The 21,559-nt window shown below is 44.5% G+C and overlaps 2 protein-coding genes and 1 long non-coding RNA gene across 23 annotated transcripts; all 3 read left to right on the forward strand.

Annotated features, from left to right (window-relative positions):
- The first annotated feature begins 322 nt into the window (after nt 1-322).
- Nucleotides 323-2,519, forward strand: LOC125556527 (uncharacterized). Of its 2 annotated transcripts, XM_087523095.1 has the most exons (3): nt 323-1,610; nt 2,137-2,193; nt 2,240-2,519. In XM_087523095.1, the coding sequence occupies exons 1-3, from the start codon at nt 414-416 to the stop codon at nt 2,297-2,299; spliced, it is 1,314 nt and encodes a 437-aa protein (XP_087379221.1). In that variant the 5' UTR covers nt 323-413; the 3' UTR covers nt 2,300-2,519. The 2 variants fall into 2 exon arrangements, with proteins under 2 accessions (XP_087379221.1, XP_048575201.1); XM_048719244.2 differs by having other exon boundaries at nt 325-1,610; nt 2,137-2,517.
- A 2,981-nt stretch (nt 2,520-5,500) lies between these two features.
- LOC125510277 (uncharacterized) lies at nt 5,501-9,572 on the forward strand. Of its 11 annotated transcripts, XR_015602584.1 has the most exons (6): nt 5,501-6,011; nt 6,945-7,103; nt 7,754-8,109; nt 8,205-8,844; nt 8,986-9,073; nt 9,228-9,572. It is a non-coding gene; the product is annotated as an uncharacterized LOC125510277 (long non-coding RNA). The 11 variants fall into 11 exon arrangements; XR_007284540.2 differs by having other exon boundaries at nt 8,205-9,073; XR_007284543.2 differs by having other exon boundaries at nt 8,205-9,073; nt 9,252-9,572.
- A 1,186-nt stretch (nt 9,573-10,758) lies between these two features.
- On the forward strand, nt 10,759-18,093 carry LOC125510278 (uncharacterized). 10 transcript variants are annotated; one of them, XR_015602587.1, is made up of 4 exons: nt 10,760-12,249; nt 12,804-12,910; nt 14,248-14,564; nt 17,737-18,093. XR_015602587.1 is itself a non-coding variant. In XM_087521508.1 (3 exons), exons 1-2 carry the CDS (start codon nt 10,993-10,995, stop codon nt 12,879-12,881), a joined length of 1,335 nt encoding a protein of 444 aa, XP_087377634.1. In that variant the 5' UTR covers nt 10,759-10,992; the 3' UTR covers nt 12,882-12,910; nt 17,737-18,093. The 10 variants fall into 10 exon arrangements, 5 of the variants coding, with proteins under 5 accessions (XP_087377634.1, XP_087377633.1, XP_048531375.1 ...); XR_015602586.1 differs by having other exon boundaries at nt 14,248-14,386; XR_015602585.1 differs by lacking the exon at nt 17,737-18,093 and adding an exon at nt 15,255-16,133 and having other exon boundaries at nt 14,248-15,155.
- The last annotated feature ends 3,466 nt before the right edge of the window (nt 18,094-21,559 follow it).

Raw genomic sequence — 21,559 nt, forward strand, 5'->3', positions numbered from 1 at the left:
TTTAAACTACACTCCAACTCTGTTTCGTGTTTCCCTCGTCTCCTCGTGGCGAAGTGCCCACCGAAGACAAGGGGGGCCGGTAGGTGCAAACACGTGCGGAAAAATGGAGCTTCTCTTCCTTATGCCTTTTTTTTAGAAAGCTCTCTTCCTTGAGGCTATAGGGTCCAATCCAACCATATCCTTTTTTTAAGCAATGCAAGCATATAATATATCCTCTAGGATGCAGGGCTTCACAGTCGTAGAAAAGCAGTGCTCCGATGTATACTCTTGGCCCATATAAAGCAACAGCCCGGCCGAGGCCTGGTTAGCTATGCTTGGACAAGGCCCAGTTGTGGTCCATCGCGGCGGCCACGAGAACTGGGAGATGAACAAGGCACAGCCCCTGCCGCTCGTCTCTCGTCTTCTCCGCCGCCATGGCCTCCGACCTCGGGCAACCGCCGCCGGCGAAACGCCCGCCGACGGCGCCCACCACCATTACTGCTATCGGCGACGACCTCCTTTGTGAGATCTTCCTCCTCCTTCCCTCCCTTCCGAGCCTCGTCCGCGCCGCGCTCGCCTGCCGCACCTTCCTCCACGCCGTCCGTTCGTCCCCCGCCTTCCGCCGCCGATTCCGGGCACTCCACCCGCCGCAGATCCTTGGCTTCTTCTGCGACCCCGGCCGCGAAGCCGTCCCTCCCTTCGTCCCCCTCCGCAGCCGCTCCGACCCGGACCTAACGGCCGCCGTCCGCGGCGCCGATTTCCTCCTCACCCGGATCCCAGAAGACAGCGGCGACTCCACCCTCGGGTGGGAGCTGCAGAGCTTCCACGGCGGCTACGTCGTCCTCGTCAACAATGCCACCGACCAGATCGCTGCCTACAACCCCCTCACGCAGGCACTGCATCTCTTCCCCCACCCGCCCGAGGATATCATCTTCTCCATCTCCCCTGAGTTCCACATCCTCTTCTCGGAAGAGGACCAGAGCGTGTTCCGTATGGTCTGTGTCCAGCACCAGGACACGCCGAGCCTAGCCGTCTTCTCAACGGCGACCAGCGAGTGGCAGGTTTTTCCGTGGGTGGAGACCCCGCCACATCCTGAAGGCGACGTTCGCTTGTTCTACCCTGGCACGCAGCTGAATGGATTTGTCTATTGGAAACACGCGAGCCAAGCCTATGTGCTCGCTCTCAACACCGTGACAATGCAATTTTCTAGATTGAGCTTGCCGCATTTCTTGGCAGAGATAGAGGATATGCTGTTTAGGCTTGGCCAGACCAAGGATGGGAAGCTCTGTATGGTTGGGGTAGATGACTCTGACGCAAAGATAGGAACACTTGTTGTTCGTGTTTGGGGAGCCGATGATGACGGTGTTGAGAAATGGATGCTGGAAGATACTTTTTCACTGAGTACATTCATTGATGTCACTAAGTCTTCAACAGAGTATGATTCCACGGTGCAGATTGAAGCATTTATCGATGGCTTTGTGTACCTCTGTATTAAGTATGGTGAGCATACCGAGTCCCTCATATCCCTCTGCCTGGAAACAGGAAAGCTAAACAAGATATTTGATGATACATATACAAGCCCTGCTCATCCCTACTTCATGTCATGGCCTCCTTCTTTGGTATGCAACAAGGTGAGCCCGTGCTTGAGTACCCTGGTAAAGTATTTTCAGATGTTTGGTCCTTCGATTTTGTTAAGTTACTTCCGAGCATTGGATTATTGTATAATTGTGATAATCTGCCATTAATTCCACATTTTACAATTTTAGTCAACTGTTTTTTGTTTATTCATTACACAGCAATTGCTTGACACTGAATCTTGATAAAGTACCACACCATCATTTCTGATTTGCATAACTCATGGTACATGAGTTCAAATGCAGATTTTATATTGGTAGGAGGGTGCAATATTTAGCATGTGTTTGTGCAGATTTTATGACGGCACAAGGATATGCAGTGCTTGTCATGCCCCCTATCATTTGCCATTTCGGCAGATCATATGAGATGGCATTGGTGTTACAAATCTTATGTCATTACCATTTACTCTTGTGGATGCTAAACTTGTCTATCCTTGGAATCTATACTCCATAGCATTGCACGATTTGTTTGCGAAAAACTTGAATCCTTTACTTATGCTCAAATATCCTTTTTGGCTCTTAGGAGGATTCACAAACCAAGATTACTGGAGGCAGTGTTGAGGACGCTGGTTCTGTGGGAGCATGACAAAGAAACTCCCTCTGTTTTAGTCACAGTTCTGTGGGAGCATGACAAAGAAACTCCCTCTGTTTTAGTCACAGCGCCACAATCGCACATATTTGATTGATGACGATGAAGCGAAAGTCACGGAGATAGAGTTTTTTTTTACTTTGTATTGGGAATGATAAAAACTCGGCAAACAAAATCACTACAATGCATAACTGACAACTGTGAGCGATCGTAAATTGAGAATAAGTGCCAACTTAGATAGCTTTAGGGAAAATGCAGAAAGAGAGTTGATGGAATTTATGGGACGCGGAGTTTCTGCACCCGAGCTCAAATGAGCTCGGGTGAACAGTAAAATCAAAACTAAATCAATTTTTTAAAAAAAAATCCAAATTTTTTTTGGGAGAAACATTGACAAAAGTTCTAAGTGCTTGCAAAAATTCGCCATGAAATCACATTTCTAGAAGGCGTGGCAAAAAAACAAAATCAGTACTCTGAAAAAGCTACTTTCAAAAGCATTTTGGAGCATTGAATTTGTTTTTTTTGCCACGCTTTACAGGAATGTGATTTCATGATGAATTTTTGCAAGCACTTAGAACTTTTGTCAATGTTTCTCCCAAATATTTTTTGGAATTTTTTGATTTTTTTTCGATTTTATTGTTCACCGAGCTCAAATGAGTTCGGGAGCAGAAAGGCATTTTCGGAATTTATGCTATCTTGCTGTGGATTGAGTTTCAGGCCCTTTTATTCTTATCTTGACTAGTTGTCTGTCATGGGTGCACTGTTTTTATTCTTATCTTGACAACTTGTCCATCACGGGTCCACTATTTATATCCTTATCAATCCGGTAATTTTTATCATTTGACTCTAACCCCACTTTTCCATCATGGAACTCAGTTTCCTTTTGATTGTTTTCTTTTTGGCTTGTTTTTGGAAGTTCTAGAGAGTTATTTTAGTTCAGCAGTAATTATTAGGGGTTTACTACAAAGAGGAATGAGCTTATTTTGCATAGTCTTGCTTTGTCATGTCCGCTTGCATACGTTAAGAACTGCTCCCTTTGTAAATTAGTTGATCTAAAACATCTTATAATAGCTTACAGAGGTAGTATTAACATGTACTCCCTCTGCACCAAAATTAAGTGTCACCAAAGAGTTAGCTATGGACAGGGATGCGTGGAAGCTTGCTATTCATGTGCCAGAGCCATGAGTTGGTTGCGAGATCTTATGGGTTTCGTCTCTAGCCTACCCCAACTTGTTTGTTGTTGTTGTTGTTGTTGTTGGTGGTGGTGGTGGTGGTGGTGGTGGTGTTGTTGTTGTTGTTGTTGTTGGTGGTGGTGGTGGTGGTGGTGTCGTCGTTGTTGTTGTCTGCTACAAACTAAATCAACAACACTCTAAAACATCTTATAATAGTTTACAGAGGTAGTATTAACATGTACTTCCTCTGCCCCAAAAATAAGTGTCACTGATTTAGTACGAACTAAATCAACGACATTTATTTTGGGCAGGGACGAAGCTAGAAAAAATGGGCACTAGTGTCGGTCGCTGCCGGCTATAATAAAAAGAATAAGCATTTTGCTTAATAACAAATTTGTTTTCAGATTCAAAAGCTTGTCATACCGAAGCCGCCGCTAGTACCGGCACCGCTTCGCTTTGCTGCCGGAGGCCGAAATGTTGCTCGTGCCCTTGCCATAGAGGGCCGCCACGCACCACCCATGAGTCCATACGGGCGAGGAGGAAAAGCCTCGTTGCCGCCCGCGTCGCACGGGCTTCGCCCGGCTGTACCTACACCGGCGGCAACGAGGAGAGGAACGGGAAATTGATACCCGTAGGGTAGCAGCGCTAGGGTTCTCCCATGGCGCTCGTGGGGAATGCCGTGGGAACCCAATTTTTTTTTCCTTTTTGCAAAGTGGATGTGGGTAAAATCATGTACGGTTAGCAGTAATGCTACATGTACAAACAGATTACAGGATTTTACAAAGAGGGTTAATTAGATTGGTTAATAGGTGGGGAGGCGGCCCACCCTTTCTAAAAATCAGGGATGACAAGTTTGTGATTGGTCAGTAGATAAAAAGAGTTTGTAAACTTATGTATTTGTTTATATGTCTAGTATTTTTGTACGGTTAGACTAGATATTGTGCCGCTGCAGTCGTCTGATATCAAAATAAAAGGACCAGCTTAGCCAGCAAACATTCGTTGGGGAGGATGACAATTGCAAACGGTTTGCATGGCAATTTATGTTGATTGAAGATGATGAATTTAGTTACCAAACATGACAAATCCGTCTAGGTTCATTTTTTTGTTAGTATTTGCTGTACTTGCGAACTAAAATATTTCATTCTCACAACAATATAAGTTGTCATAAAAAATGTTTGATTTGTTATCTCCTGCTAAGGAACATCAGCTGAATAGCGTTACCAAAATAAAATTGCCGCTGGTTCAGGCCTGTGTACTTCCACCGAGAGGTGAGAGAAAAATTGATTGAGTAGATTGTTACTACTACTCCCTTCGTTTCTTTTTAACCCGCATATAAGATTTGATCAAAGTCAAGCTTTGTAGAGTTTAACTAATTTTATATATAAATATATAAACATTCATAATATGAAATCAATATTATCAGATGCACCATGAAACGTATGTTCATACTATATAGTTTTAGTATTGTAGATGTTCATATTTTTTAATATAAGTTTGGTTAAACTGACTTTAAACAAATCTTATATGCGAAGTAAAAAGAAACGGAAAAAGTACCCCCGTTTCTAAACATAAAATGAGTACGGTTTTTACCAGTGTAGAATTGAGGATCGAGGCAGCAGAGAGATGACCAATGTCCGTTGATTGAAAAATACATCAATTGGTGAAAGAATGATGTCTCTTTATGTAAAGACATGTCCCTTGGTAAAAAGGTAATTTTTCGTGGAGAGACATCTCCCTTGGTAATTAATTTTATTTGAATGGTGAAATTGAATTAACTATGCCAAAAATAATGTAGCGCACCATTCAATTTGTTTATGCACTTCAATGATATCTAAACTTCACAGCTCGTTGATTAAAAATGCAATAAATTTATAAAAGTTGAAAACAAATTTACAGAACATATAATAATATTGCAACAAAGCGGGGGCTTTATATTAGTTTATTCTAAAACTGACCCCTAATATAGCATACATGTTAAGCCACATCACGCTACAAAGAACCGTTACTTAATCTTTACCTTTATATACTAATAGACCAGCAATTGCTTCTGGTCGTCCGTCGTCGGCGTTTTTGCAAAAAAGTCCCCCTGTTTCTGTGAAATTTACCCACGATCCTTTTTAAAGTGAAAAAACGTTTCGAGCCCAGATCTGGCCCGCCCAGGTCCGAGCGCCGCCGCCGCCGCCGCCGCCACCAACGCCCGCAGAGCGCCGACCCCGAGCTCCTCCTCCCCGGCCTCCCTCGCGCGTCGTCCGGCGACCGGCGCCGCTGCCGGCGACCACCCAGGTCATGCCGCCGCTCCCCTGCCTTCTCTCTTTCTCTCTCTCTCTCTCTCCCTCTCTCTCTCTCTAATCTCCTGTCTCTCCTTCTCTCCAGGAGCTCAGCACCAGCGCCACGGATGCCCAGTCCTCGAGCTCACCTTGGAGGTTCGAATGCCGCCACGGGACCTCCACCGGCCAGATCCGGCGCCTCCCTCCCGTATCCGCGCGCCCTCCACCTCCTCTACCCGATCCGGCGGCGCCAAACCCGCCATGACCTCCACCATGGCGCCCGTCGTGATCCTGTGCATCCTCTCCGTCGTCGCACGAGGACTTGGACGCCTGGCTCGCTGACAAACTCCCCCAAATCCTACAGGAGGTTCAGGTACTACATCTACCTGATTAATTTCTGAATTCCACTTCTTTTTTGTGCCTGTATGTGCAATTGAGGGAGACTCTTCTTGATGATCTTGTGTGACAAATCTTACACGGTCAGTTTGAATGTGTGATACGTTGTGTGATCCAGCGATGAAATTCAGTTCGTGCTGCTATGTATCAGTCAAGAGAATGGTACAGAAAAGAGAGAATGAGGACAATAGAAAGTGAGTGAGAGAGTGTGAGTGATTAATGAAGGGGTATAGGCTTTGTACTACTACATACAGTACATTGTACAAAGAAGGAAGTGGGTAGTGTGCTATCTTTGTTGTGAAAAGGGAAGATTTCTTTCCTGAATCATGTACTGGTGGATTGATGATCTAGCGATCATATGAGTGATTAATGAAGGATAACATGCATATTCAGTTCACCTCTCAATTTTTATGGCGCCAAGCTTGATCTTTATCCATCTAACTGACTGAAAGTATCTTCTAATCACTATTGAACGCATATGTTAGTTAGTTTGACTGTATACACCACACAAAGAGCAAAAAATGAATTCTAGGGGGATCTGCGTCCGGTGGCTGCGGACGAGCGGCGCTGGGTAAAATTGGAGTGGAGGTCTGTAACTAACCTCACCTTAATTAGGGGCTCCAGATGCATCATCGGCATACTTAATTTCTTCAGACATCTCACCTTTTCAAGATCTCTTAGTCAGTTCCCGTCCATAGGAAGAGCTGGTAAATGCTCCTTTATCTGCTCACAGTTTCCCTTTTCTTGAGTTGCAATATTAAAGTTTGGTTTCAACGCTTGAGCCCAAAGTCCTGTGCAGTGTGTCTTCAAACTTGGTGCGTGATGTTTGTGCAATTTTGGTTGTTCTTTTGTACAGATTTTAATATGATGTTCTGCACATTGACGTGTGTATAACTGTGTTCTTGTGCAGCCAGAGTGTTCATGGGAGCCTTTGGCGGGCTGATTGGCCTCCCCAGCCCATGTCCATGAGTTGACTCCATCACCCTCTGCCCCGATCACCGGCCTGGACCAGGAGCATCTTCTACGTTGCAAGCAAAGATGATGAAACACCTGGACCATCTTGCACGCGGTAAGAAAATGATTTATTCATCAATCAATGGTGGGTAGCAAGTAGCTCGAAGTAGACAACAACTTTGGACACTTTTGCCTGTTTCCACTGCCTGTTAATGTATCAGGATGTGTGGCTTAACTTACATAGACTAACTGTGCTCATGAAATAGTTGGGTTTATGTTGCATCGTTGCTGTTCAACCTTCTCTAGAACCTTAAACAATAGGCTATTTTAATCTTGTTGTTCAAGTAACATGTTAAACTTACACGGAAGCCAATTCAAATGGTTTTAGTATAGCTGTACAACCAGCTGCTAGAAAAGGAAATTACCTTCCATGTAGCCATCGGGTTCAGGAAAGGAGTCGAATTTGCCAACTATTCTCTTCCTATCGCCATCTTCTCTGTTTTGCTGAAGGGTTAACTCTCAACACCCCTGCATGAGCCCCAAGGCACCACATGATTCCTATGATACACCGATATTCGGCCGGTCCTACATTGATGAACTAATCTTCGTATGATATGTGACATTGGGCAATTTTCTTTATAGCCCGCGGTAGCAGGCAGTGTACTTAATCTAGCTTCAGTTATAGAAAAATATGACAATGTAATTTTGATCCAGATCTTGACTCCAATCTCAGGACAGGAAAAATGCAATTTCTTTTATATGCAGCTTGCAGTCTTTGCGACGCGGTGGCATAGAAATCAAGGTCCTATGCATACTAAATGTGCAGCTTGGCATGGCTCTTGGCACACACACAGTCCATCAGATGAACAGAGCACTCTTGGAGTACTTCTGTATTTCCTACAACAATATTACTTACATTTAGTTTGGTGCCGTCATGGAAATTCAGATGGGCGTTCCACAGCGTGTTCAGAATAATACTTTGCAAGGGACAGCAGGTTGACGTCGAGCAGCAGCAGCAGGTTCTGCAGCTTCGACGACCCCGATGAGTCCGCGGTCGTGCTCAACTCCTGCCAGGAGGGTGTGGAGGAGTTTCCCCTTGAACTCCATGACCTGATTCTAAGGTTCGTAATTTAGCCTATTTTTGGCTGTTGATTACTCCTTTGTTTCTTTGTACATGTTCTGATTAATGGTGCTTTGGAACTCTTGTGGTCCGTAGGTCATGTTCTACTGGCACTCACTTCACCTGAACAGCTGGACGAGATGATAGTGGATATACTCAGTGCAGTATATTGCTATAAGGTTGCGTATTAGCTTCAAGTGATTTTACTCTTATTGGTATCTTGACAAAGCTTGAAGTATATGTTGGTGTCTTGATAGATACAAGCCTCCCTCTTCTGCCCTTCTTTTCTCCATCCTCTTCAGGTCGCTAGCACATGTGAATGGTTCTCGTCAAGAGCATGCTTGTGACATCATTACTATATGTGATGTAGGGCAAAATGATGTTGTCAGAAGGTAAAAACACATTTAATCATTTGCTATTTTTTTCCTTGCCCGTTTCCACCGTCATATACACTGCATCTCCCACTGTAACGGACATCCAAATTTGTATTCTTCAAAGTTTTAATCATCTCTATTGCAGCTAAGTGTTCAAGTGCATCTCTAGCCAAGTTCCCTTTGCTATTGTGTTGTATTTTGAGGAAAGGTGGCTGAGCAGCTCGTGGCATCCGTGTCGCGCCTGCTCTGCTGCTGCCTTGACCCGCCGCCGACGTCGCCGGTTGAGCCGCAAGGGTGCAAGATCATTGTGGGGCCCATTGCATGGGCGTTGAGTATGCTTGATTGCCATGTCGTAGGCGAAGGTGCTAGAGCTTGGTGGCGTGTTTGTGATGTTTTTTTTCTCCCGTTGCAACGCATCGATTGATTTATTCATGCATCTGTCGATTTACTCTAAATTTTTTTCAGTCGTCAAACATTAACTGGATTGGTTCGTGGATATGTAGTGTGACAAGTCGTGTGAGATGAAGGTAGTGAACCACCTCAATGTGAAGCCAAGTATGTGGTGGATTTGCCATGGAAGATGGAAAACTGGTAAGGGTAAAAGTTTGAGCTGTCAAATTTTGTGTGATCGAGGTCTTGGATGGTCAAACCTAAAACGTTCAGTGAAGATTCAGATTACATATGGATTCCTTTTTGTTGCCTACAATGCTATAATCACGCTAACTATGCGCATGGTGTGTACCAGAGATGATTCAAAAATTGCTTGCAGATGGATGTCAAGGAGACCGAAGCCCGTTGTGCCAAAACTAACACATTAGAATCTTTCAATTTGCTGCTACCATATTTCAAAGTAAGAACACGATGATGCAAAGGAATCTTATTGTATAGCCATATGTAATCTCAATTTGTTGCTATGTATAAACTATGATAGGAGTAGGCCCATATAGATGTGTATCCATTTTTGCCTTCTACTGATCTATGACAAAGGGGGTGTGCTGGACTAAGTGGCCGTTACTATTGAAGCAAAGGAGTGGAACTCGCAAATTTTCAATGAATGGAGGTCATCTTTCATATGGATTTTATTATTAAATACTTGCAGATGTGTCTCACTTCCTTAGATCATGTTTGATTCTTAAATTTTTAGATGTTTCATGTAACCATCAATTATGCTACTGGCAGTCCATGTACATTCTTTTTACCTGCTCTAAAAAATTATCTCGGTTTATAAGCATCATTTTAACGTACAAGTAAGATTATGAGTTGATCCGTGCTGAAAACAATTCAGTTGAGGTAACAAACATGTTAACAAGGGTGCAGGTTTTTCTATACATAATTTCAGAAGTACTCCCTTCATTCCTAAATATATGATGTTTTGGTAGTTTAATTTGAACCACCAGAATGTAAGGTAACAGAGGGAGTACTATTAACTTTTTTGGCTAATTTCCCGAACTAAATCACTAAAGCTTTTTGAACCATTTATTTTTGAGCTACGGAGGAGAGCAAATATTATTCATGGTATATTGTAATTAAGAAAGAAGAGTGATTTAATGGTAAAAAAAATACATGATAAGTATTGCACCAATAAAATATCTATGCCACCAGCCTAATTCTCGCACCTTGTATTCTCCCCTTGCAATGCACGGGCATTTTTGCTAGTTATATATCAAGTATTAATCAAGGCCTTTTGCCAAAAAGAGGATCAATCAAGTCCGTTAAATCTTGAAAGTTGGAGCATACAAACATTCATATCCTTTGGTTAATACCCATCACCTTTTTTAAAATGATGTCTCTCCATGGAAAGACACGTTCCTTAGCTGAAAGATGACAGTTGGTGCCTGTGAATAGTCACACCCTTTGGTTCGAAAGACCATTGTCTTGGTGAAAAATATATCTTCCTGGAACGACACATTAGTTGGTGAACAACGTCTCTTCATGGAAAGATACACCCCTTGGGTGAGACGATGCCTCTTCATGGAAAGACGTATTAGTTTAAAAGTTACATAATATAATTACTTGAATTACAAATCACCAAATTTAGTTTGTAATTTTCCAAAATATGCAACCATCAAAATTGTCTCAATCGTGCCAACAACTCATGTAACAAAGTTTATCATTTTAATTTTTTATACGTTTCAATACATTTGAACTTCATGGCAGAAAAAACAATTTTTTTTAAGAATTGCAACACTATCCTCCCTATGCACTCCCAGTGCCCAGCTCAGGTCAACACATGCCCCACGTGCCTCCTCCTCTTCTCATGGCGGCTGCCGGTGGTAATCGCCACCTCCCTCTTCCCCTTCTTACTGATCCTACACTCCGCTTGGCAGCGGTGCGAAGAGACAACTTTTTTTTAGGTGAAGACAGACTGCAATGGTTGGATGCTGGCCCACAGAAAATACAGCCCATCCCAGGCCCAGGCTATTATACCGTAGTCCAGGCCCAACTGTTGCCCATCGCGGTCGAGTGAACTGGGACACGCAGCCCCCCTCGTCCTCATCTTCTCCGCCGCCATGGCCTCCGACCTCGGGCAACCGCCGCCGGCGAAATGCCCACCGAGGGCACCCACCACCATTACCGATATCGGCGACGACCTCCTTTGCGAGATCTTCCTCCTCCTTCCCTCCCTCCCGAGCCTCGTTCGCGCCGCCCTCGCCTGCCGCACCTTCCTCCACGCCGTCCGTTCGTCCCGCGCCTTCCGCCGCCGATTCCGGGCGCTCCACCATCCGCAGCTCCTTGGCTTCTTCCGTGAAACCGGCCGCGAAGCCATCCCTCCCTTCGTCCCCGTCCGCAGAAGCTCCGACCCCGACCTCACCGCCGCCGTCAGCGGTTCCGATTTCTTCCTCTTCCGCCTCCCTGAAGACAGCGATTCCACCCCCGGCTGGGAGCTGAAGTGCTGCCACGACGGCTACCTCGGCCTCGCCAACAATGTCACCGAACAGATCGCTGCCTACAACCCCCTCACGCAGGCACTGCATCTCTTCCCCCAGCCGCTCAGGGAGATCCTCAGCAAGGGTCTGTTCCCCCAGCCACAGCGGCCCAAGGAGATCCGCATGGAAGTCCTTGAGTTCCATATCCTCTTCTCCGAGGAGGACCAGCGGGTGTTCCGAATGGCTTGTGTCCAATTTCGGAACATCTCGAAGGTGCCGGTGTGTGTTGCTGTCTTCTCACCGGCCACTAGGGAGTGGCAGGTTTTGCCATGGCCGGCTCCACCACAGCCTGTGGATGACGACGGGGACGACTGGTTCGGCTTTTGCCCTGGTATGCAGATGAGTGGATTCGTTTACTGGAAACACAAGAGTAAAGCCTATCTACTTGTTCTCGACAACGTGACACAGCAGTTCTCTAGAGTGAATTTGCCGCATTTCTTGGGAAAGATAGACCCTACGCTGTTCAAGCTTGGTCAGACCAAGGGTGGGAAGCTCTGCATGGTTACGGCAGATGACTCCGACGCAAATATAGGAACGCTTGTTGTTCATGTTTGGGGAGCTGATGATGACGGTGTTGAGAAATGGATGCTGGAAGATACTTTTCCACTCAGTACATTTATTGACGCCGACAAGTATTTAACAGAGGATGATACCACGGTGCAGATTGAGGCCGTTATCGATGGCTTTGTGTACCTGTCTATTAAGTATGATGATTATGCCGAGTCCCTCATATCCTTCTGCCTGGAAACAGCAGAGCTAAACACGCTCTTTGATGATACATATGCAAGCCCTGCTTATCCCTACATTATGTCATGGCCTCCTTCTTTGGTATGCAACAAGGTGAGCCCGTGCTTGAAGACCCCGGTAAAGTATTTTCAGACGTTTGCTCCTTAGATTTTGTTAAGTTACTTGCGAGCATTGGATTATTATATAGTCTTGATAATCTTCCATTAATTACACATTTTACAATTTTGGCCAACTATTTTTATTTATTGCTTAGACATCAATTGCTTGTTTCCAATTCTTGATAAAGTAGCAGACTATCATGTCTGCTTCACGTAACTCATAGTACATAAGTTAAATTGCAGATTTTATATTAGTAGGAGGTTGCAATGTTTAGCATGTGTTTGTGCAGATTTTATGGTAGCACAAGGATATAGAGTGCTTGTCATGCTCCCTATCATTTGCCATTTGGGCACATCATATAAGATGACATTGGTGTAACGAATCTTATTTCATTTTCATTTACTCTTGTGGATGCTAAACTTGTCTCGTTGGAATCTATACTCTATAGCATTGCACGGTTTGTTTGTCAAAAACTTGAATCCTTTACTTACGCTCAAATATCCTTTTGTGCCTTAGGAGGATTGACAAACCAAGATTACTGGATGCAGTGTAGAAGATGCTGGTTCTTTGGGCACAGAAGAAACTCCCTCTGCTCTTGTCACAGCGCCGCAATCACACAAATTTGATTGACGACGATGAAGCAATAGTCATGGAGGTAGAGGTCTTTTTACTTTGTATTGAGGATGATAACAACTCTGGCAAGCAAAATCACTACATATGATGCATAACTGACAACCTTGTGCGATCTTATATTGAGAATAAGTGTCGACTTTGTTAGCTTTAGGAAAAAGGAAGAAAGATAGTTGACGGGAAATGCATGAGTGGAAGTTGTTGATATCTTGTCTATGACCAAACCTTTGCCGGTTGAGAACTAGCCTGTTTGGAGTGATCATGGTGTACTTTTTCTCATGAGATGAGCTTTTATACAAATGCGTTGGTACTTTAGTTTTTGATGCTGTGAAAAGGTCATGTTTTTGTTTCCTGTTTAGCTAGAGGGCAAGCCATGGAATTTACGCTATCTTGCTGTGGATTGAGTTTCAGGCCCTTTTATTCTTATCTTGAGTAGTTGTCTATCATGGGTCCACTATTTATATTCTTATCAATCCAGTATTTTTATCATTTGACTCAACTCACTTTTCCATTAAGGAACTCAGTTGCAAGAGCACACACGCAAGAGCACCTCCGGCCGCCGCCTTGCGCTGCCACCTCGCCGGAGCTCCACCAGCGTCCGTGCATTGGTCTCCACTGCTGCCCTCCTCTGCCCAGGGCTGGGTTGAGGAGAGATTTTTATTTTTATTTTTTGTGGGTCCCACAAGTGACTGGCTGGGAGAGATGATCTTTTTTATTTATCTGACTAGGCTGACTGGGATTGCTGACTGGACTGCTGACTAGGCAGTCAATGGTCAAAACCAGTCAAAACAGAGTCAAAACCATGCCAGGGTTGGTTTTTGTCCGGTTTTCAGAGTTCGGGGTTGATTTTTAGACGGCTTTGGAGTTCAGGGTTGTATCTTAGACTTTGGTGGTAGTTCAGGGTTGTAATATGGACTTCTCTCTTTATTTTTCATGCTGTTGACCTGTTGATGTGGAGATACATGAAAGTGAGTAAGAAAACGTCTAGTCATTTATCACAGTTTTCGTTGATTCCAGGATTCACCGACCATACATTCTTCTACTGCAGTATTTTTCTTGCTCTCTAGCTGCTTCGGGATCTGCTCTTCATTGCTTCGAGCCTTTGATTTCCAGTTCATAGTTTCTTTCTCCATTTTTCTTCTTGGTGGACCATCAGCTATTCTAGTGTTCCCAGTCACAGAAAAAAAAGGAGATAAGAAGCTATTCCAGTGTTCGCATGTGGCCAATTTTGTGTTCACCTTGAGGCCTCTTTTGCAGACACTGTTTTCTTTCTAGATGCACTCAAACTTCAGCAGCAAATATTTTCTTAGCTCACATATGATGTTTGACTAAACAAACATTTTTTGCTATTATTTCTAAAAGGAGGTATGTGACTCCTGAAGAAAAAGGGGATCTATGGTCGATTGCTGCTTCGCGACGAGGTGTGATTCTCCTTGAATATGTGGGTGAGCCCAAATTGTACGCGGGAGCTCTCTGGTCACCATTGCTGCTGACTGCTGAGGTACATGCTCTGCAACTGAAATCCTCTGTGCCATGATCGCCTCAGCCGCAACCCTTACATGATTAGGATATCATTAATATGTTGATGGAACCTGTGAGGACTTTGGCTCTGAATGAGGATGGCCATGGCGCTGGAGAGCATGCAACGCCCTCCGTACATGGGCGTAGAACTGCCGCTGGTGAGAGCCCTTAGATTTGTGGCCTGTGCCCCCTTGATTTCTTGCGTCACATATTTTTCTCCCAGATTTTCCTTCTGCTTTGACTTTTTTCTTTTCTTTAAAAACACGAGTCACAGCACACTGACAGAATGCGTACTGCGACCAGAGTTGTGGAAAATTAAGATTGAGGAAGTCAGCACGGGTGCTATCGACAAAAATATTGCTTTGCACTGAAAATATACATTCTGTTTTCATGGTACACAGAAGGCGTCAAAGTTCCAGCCATGGCTTTTTGATCCGTGGAGTTGGGATACAACCACCCTGTAGACATCCAATCTGATAGTTGTTTCTCTGCTCTCCCTCTCTCTCTCTCTTTTACTTTCCTGTAGACAACCATTGCCGCTCTTCACCCTTTTTTTTTGCGGGGGGTGAATCATGAGGCAACAGGTGGATGGGCGTATGAGGCTCAACCACACCACAACCATCGCTGGCTCCTACTCTAATGTCCTGGACAGTGGCGTTGCAAACACTGTCGCCACTAATCTTCTCGCACTTGTGCGGCCGACTGTGCTTTGCCTCAACCGCTCCGCTGCCACCATGGGTCCACTTCAGGTTGAGTCATCCTTCTAAGTTTAAGGGAGTATCAGTCTTTCCTCCGACATCGTTGGCCCTTCCACCTCCTAACCCTTACCTTGTTCAACTGTGTCACAGTAAGGGTGAGGTTCAAGATGACCTTTGTGTAGGTGCGATTGGGATGAAACGACCTAGCGACAGGGGCAAAACTGGTATGGTATGGATATCTCCCAACCGACAATACAAGCTATAGCCTTCAGACATTCTGTGGCAAGAAAATCAGTTACTATAATATGATTTCTATTCAGATTCTGATTTTTGGTTGCATATATAGATATGGTATTTGGCACTGACCGATATTTGACTGGATAGTATCTTAGATAGTTCTTGGATAGCTGCCATCTGCTTATCTTTCCGCACAACATATTGTGAACTGGCTTCACTCAACGTGTATCCAACATAATTACATTGACATTGGGGCTCATATGTGAGAGGTCAATATCGGTTTAAGCATGGCATGCTTATAATAGAATGAAATAAATAATTGTAAATGATATCCTAACTTAGCAGTTTTCCAGTTGTCTCCATATTGTGCAAACATTATTTATGTTGTTCTTTTCTACGCAATGTCTAATGAAATATTTATTACCGTACCGTATTCAATATTTATCCTTTCCATATTCGTGATCGGCACAATATCAATATGATTCGCATCCATATTAATATTCGATAACTATTGATACCATTCCCTTGTAAATCAAACTGTTGGTGCCAAACAAAACAACTTCTTCCTTTCCCCCCTCCCTTGTCAATGCTGTTTCATTCTAAAAACTAAAATGCATCGTCGTTGTTCGAGCTCGAACTCGACAGCCATGACTTCCGAACTAGGGACACCATATCTGATGAAACACCTGCCACCGACTCTCACCACCATTACCGCTCTTGGTGATGACCTCCTTTGCGAGATCTTCCTCCGCCTCCCATCCCTCCCGAGCCTCGTCAGAGTGGCCCTCGCCTGCCGCACCTTCCTCCAAGCTATCTGTTCGTCCCCCGCCTTCCGCCGCTGCTTTCAAGCGCTCCACCCGCCCGAACTCCTTGGCTTCTTCATTCAATCTATCTACACCATCGTCCCTCACTTTGCCCCCCTCCGCAACTGCTCCGACCCCGACATGTCCGCCGCCGTTCGCGGCTCTGATCTCTCGCTCACCCGCCTCTCGGAAGACATCGGTTCCTCTCTCGAGTGGGATCTAGAGAGCTTCTATGGACCCTACCTTGTACTCATCAATCAGATCACTGCTCAGATCGTTGCCTACAACCCCCTGACGCTAACACTTGATCTCATCCCCTGGCCGCCCATTGAGATCTCCCGCTCCTCCTTCCTTGAGTTCCACATTATCTTCTCGGAAGAGGACCAGGGGGTGTTTCGTATGGTCTGTGTCCAACACCATCGCCCACAGTTACCACATGTGGAGGCATACATCGCTGTCTTCTCAACAACCACTAGGAAGTGGCAGGTTTTGCCGTGGGTCGAGACCCCGCCGCCGCCACAACCTGAGGATGATGATGACATTCGCCATTTTTACCCTGGTATGCCAATGAAAGGATTCATTTATTGGAAACAGACAACTCGAGCCTCTGTAGTCGCTTTCAACACCACGACACTACAATTCTCTAGAGTGGATTTGCCGCCGTTAGTGAGAGAGAGATACTATATGCAATCTAGGTTTGGTCACACCAAGGATGGGAAGCTCTGTATGGTTGGCGCAGATGACTCTGGTGCAAAGAAAGGAATGCTTATTGTTTGGGTTTGGAGAGCAGATGATGACGGTGTTGAGAAATGGATGCTTGAAGATACTTTTCCACTGAGTAAAAATTTGTTGATGCCACCAAGTCTTCAACAGAGGATGATGCGAGAGTTCAGGTTGAGGTGGTTATCGATGGCTTTGTGTACCTGTCTATTAAGTATGGTGCGCAAGCAGAGTCCCTCCTATCCCTATGTCTGGAAACAGCAGAGCTTAACAATCTCCTTGATGATGCACGTGCAAGCCGTGCTCATCCCTACCTCATGGCGTGGCCTTCTTCTTTGGTGTGCAACAGGCAAACCCGTGCTTGAAGATCCTGGTAAAGTTTCTTCAAACATATAGTTGTGATAAACTGCCATTCATTCCACATTGGGCAATTTTCAACAACTGCTTTCGATTCATTTACTATTTGTTATACAACAATGGCTTGATTCTAGGTCTTGATACAGTAGGCATGCATACTCATGTCTGATTTGTGTAACTTAGTATGAGGAATGAGGATGCAGTATTTAGTAGGTTGTGCTCCCTGTTGTTTGTCATTAGCGCAGATAATATGATAGCACAAGGAAATTAGGTGCTGCATTGCTATTATTTGAGGCTGGAAAGTTGTCTTCACTTAAGTGTTGTCTAAACACTAGTACTTTTGATGCTAACCACTATGATAATGAGACGTCGTTGGTGTAACAGATGTTATTTCATTTCCATTGCTTGTGTGGATGCTAAGCCTTTCTATCTTTTTTATCTATAGCCTTTTACGGTTTATTCATATAAATACTTGAATCCCTTACTTAACACTGAACTATTCTTTTACATCTCAGGAGGATTCACAAACCAAGGCTACTGGAGAGTGTTGTGGACGCTGGTCTAGCGGGCACAAGAGAAACTCCCTCCTCTCTTGTCTCAGCAGTCACAATCTTGCAATTTCTTTTATCAATGGCGGTGAAGCAGAAGTGTCAGAGATAGAGAGGGCCTTTTTACTTTGTTGTAATTCGGGGATAATAAGAACTGTTTTGCAAGCAAAATTTTCTTATGAGATGAGCCTTTTGTCTGAATTGTGTTTGCGAAAATTGTTTGTATGTGTTGGTTATGGGTATGAAATGGCATGTGCTAGTTCCATGTACTAGCTATATATATCAAGGAAATCATAATTTTGAGTTTGTTATGTTACTAGTAAATTCCAGTTGATACCTTCTCTGCAACATATATACTGATCATTCATACTTGTTCCTGCCTTATGTCTTGCAGCAAACATGGGGCACTCTCGAGCATCAGCAATTTGCACATTACATTCCCTAGTGCGCGCGTGCCTCCTTGTTTGCTGATGATGATGGCATCGTCTTCCTCGAACATAGCTTGTGCCACTGAGCTCAATGTCATCATATCATGCAGCTTTGGACATTTTTCACAGGGCAACCGGACTAAAATTAAGCTGGAGCAAATGACAAAAGAGTGGAGTTACACCTATCATATGGCCTCTGGAGGAGGTTCATCACTCATCAGCTTGCCCCAAGACACCAATTGCCAGTTAATGAATCCCCCCCAATCAACCACCTTGGTAGTATGCCTCTTCCGGACTGCCGTCTCCGCTATGCAGGAGTGAGTCTCGGCCAGCAGCACTTGACAAGCTGGATGCCGGGGCGTATTGAGCTGCTGCATCCAACCCTCTCGGCTAGCTGTGGCGCTGACGAAGCAAACTCTGTTGGGTAAATTAGATGTCTGGTGTGTTGGAGCAGGCGCAGCCAGCACACAAGAGCGGAATACAACCATTGTGCTCATCACCACCAGCGCAGAAGAGCAGAGTGTAGCCAGTGCCCACAACACCGCCAGCGCACAAGCGTAGCATGGCCATTGCGCTTTGTGTCGCCTCCACCACCAGTGCCGAAGAGCGTAGCAGGGCCATTGTGCTTGCCGCCGCCTCCTCCTCCTCCACCACCACCGACGCACAAGAGCATAGTTCGGCCATCGTTTGTTATACCCAGAAAAACCTTAAAGAAACAACTTATACAGTACGTGTTATTCATTCCGAAGGACACATTGGATGCCAGACAAGAGCCATGTGTGACATCTCATCTAGGAGGTGTTACCGTGTCACCGGACTGCATGCCAAGCAGGTGCAAGTCAAGTCAACCACCCAAGTTTGCACTAGCTAGTTTCCAAACAAGTTGCGGGTCAACGGCCAGCCACCATTTTCTTTTCACTATAAGCTGAGCTCACGAGATATATATCCTTGAAAACAAGCATTTAGTTAGCAAAGATGAAACGTAACTCCTCTTCGTCCTAGCCATCTTGGCCGCCCTGTCAGCCTCAACAAACATGTCATCGCAGATTAGTGCGCTAGGTATGCAGCCAAAAAAAAAGCGCCGAAAGTTGGTGTGCCGGTGAAACGACAGGGCAAAATACCTCCGGCGCCGGACCCATCCCGTGCTAGGATCTCGTCGGTGCCAAGGCCACCACCTCCGCCGGTAGGACTGGTGAGCGGGATGGAATCATTGCGCGCGCCGCCTCCACCACCAACGCAAAAGAGCATGGTGCAATCAATGCCCTTGACACCACCTCCACCACGAGAGCATGACATGACCGTTGCGCTTGCCTCTGCCTCGCCGGAGGTGCAAAAGAGGCTAGCGTGGCCATTGCACCTCCCGGCGCCTCCACCACTAGTGCAAAAGAGCACAAGTCGGCCATTGCGCTTGTGGCCACCTCCACCACGAGCAACATATCGCGAGACCACAGGGCCATTTGATCATGCATTTGCTCCTCAGCTACCATTCTATTCCACTAGCCCTTAAGCCTCCGTATGGTCAATCTCATAGAATGCATTTAGCATCTATACGCGGCATGTTGTTATTTTGACAAATAAAGCTCCTCAAGTCGAGATTCATTACCCATATGTCCAATTTGTCCAAATAAAGCTCCTCAAAATGTTGTTATGTGCATGGAATAGTTCTTTTCCCTTCCTTCAGGAACAAGTAGAGGATATAGCATCTGCTGACAACTCTTGGAATTGTTTGCTAAGCCAGATTTTATCTCTCTGCTATTGCTATTGGATGCCTATTTCTTCCTATTTCTTGATCAAGCATTCAGCACAGCTAACCATTGTTTTTGTCATCATCCACATTAAAGATCATCTCTAAACTACGTAAGGAGTAGATTTTTGGAAGGAAGGGGCACAAGGCTCAGAATTGGAGTTGAATAGCATAATCTCTGAGGTATGAAGTAGACGCTATAACTGCAAACTGAACTTACCCTTAGCAAGAACAACCGAAGCCAACTAAATTAACAGAAAAACGAATTTTACTCTTCAGAGCTCATTTCTCTTATTTCATTTTGAGTCAACTGAAAGTAATTCAAAACTTATGAAAGTTGAAACCTCATCTAAACTTATAAACGTCGTCTACATATGCAAGTTGATCTACTGGATACAGAATATCCACTTGTCTTCATTTAGATGAAAAGACAAGTTGATTTACTAGGTACAGAATATCCACTTGTTCATTCAGATGAAAGGATACTATGTAGTTATTTGAGTACTGCATAGCCTAGAAAACATTATCCTAAATGATTACTGGGGATTAATGAAATATACTTGCCATGCTTGATCCAGAAGACCTAAACTGAACAAACAAGACTTCAAAACTATTATTTTGACTTCTGGGCATCCATAGGAAATTTCTTTTGCCTTTTGATAAAGTTGGGGTTTGTTTTAACTCACACAAAAATACTTATAGAACATGTAACGAAAAAGAACTACTCCCTCTGTTCCTAAATATATTCATCTTTCTTTCTTAACTGTTGATGTGATGCATAATGGAAGCAGTTAAGAAAGAAAGATGAATACTAGAAGAATCTATTGGCTGTAGACCATAGGGACTCTAGAAATCAACGTGATGACCGGTTGATACAGAAGTGATTAATAAAGTTGATTATGCATCACATCACCAGTGTCATATGAGTATCGTGAAAAAGCCCTCTGATTAATGAATGCCTGTTGTTTTACCCACTTTCCTGCATCCCGCATCAATGGGCTGAATATCCTGAAAATATATATTAACGCTATGATCTCAAGTTAGTTGAATCAATAAGCTAAAATTACTAACGGGGATGAAGAAGCACCAGTTCGGGACCTTGCATGCTTAATGATTCATCAGAATTAAGTTCTTAGTTTTCAAAGTCATCGTTACCCGTTTCAGATGTAAAACCAAGCAGAAGGAAACCAACTACCATAGTGTGTGTGTGTGTGTGTGTGGGGGGGGGGGGGGGGGGGGGAGGCGGGAAATGTTACAGAGGATAAGACCGAGACAAATCATAAAAAGACGAGCAATGAAAAGATAAAAAAGAGTAGATTCACAGCAGACAAGTATCAAGCCAAGAAGCAAAGGGGTTCTCAACACTCAACTCGGTGATGCACAGTGAAATAGCATCCTCCGGGAAGATAAGAGGCTCATGATTTGGTCTCTTGCCAAATAGTCATACTGATGTTATATCCACACATTACCCATAGCTTATATCCTACAAGTATTTGAAACTAGCAGATGATGTTATCTCCACACCGTCCAAAAACTGAAGTATCAGCACATATAAACATGAGCGCATCTCATCAGAAGAAATACACCATCGTCATTCCAAAGAGGTTGGTTCAACTTA

This window comes from Triticum urartu, chromosome 5A, assembly GCF_056163025.1.
Source record: "Triticum urartu cultivar PI428250 chromosome 5A, HENAU_Tu73, whole genome shotgun sequence".
Classification (NCBI taxonomy): Eukaryota; Viridiplantae; Streptophyta; class Magnoliopsida; order Poales; family Poaceae; genus Triticum; species Triticum urartu.

What these genes read in the sequence shown, in the direction of transcription:
- LOC125556527 (XM_087523095.1), top strand. Translation starts at nt 414, where the DNA reads ATGGCCTCCGACCTCGGGCAACCGCCGCCGGCGAAACGCCCGCCGACG. An exon ending in CTTCTTTGGTATGCAACAAG is followed by an intron (nt 1,611 to 2,136) that starts GTGAGCCCGTGC and finishes TTTGGCTCTTAG; the next exon opens with GAGGATTCACAAACCAAGAT. An exon ending in AGGACGCTGGTTCTGTGGGA is followed by an intron (nt 2,194 to 2,239) that starts GCATGACAAAGA and finishes GTTCTGTGGGAG; the next exon opens with CATGACAAAGAAACTCCCTC.
- LOC125510278 (XM_087521508.1), top strand. Translation starts at nt 10,993, where the DNA reads ATGGCCTCCGACCTCGGGCAACCGCCGCCGGCGAAATGCCCACCGAGG. An exon ending in CTTCTTTGGTATGCAACAAG is followed by an intron (nt 12,250 to 12,803) that starts GTGAGCCCGTGC and finishes TACTGGATGCAG; the next exon opens with TGTAGAAGATGCTGGTTCTT.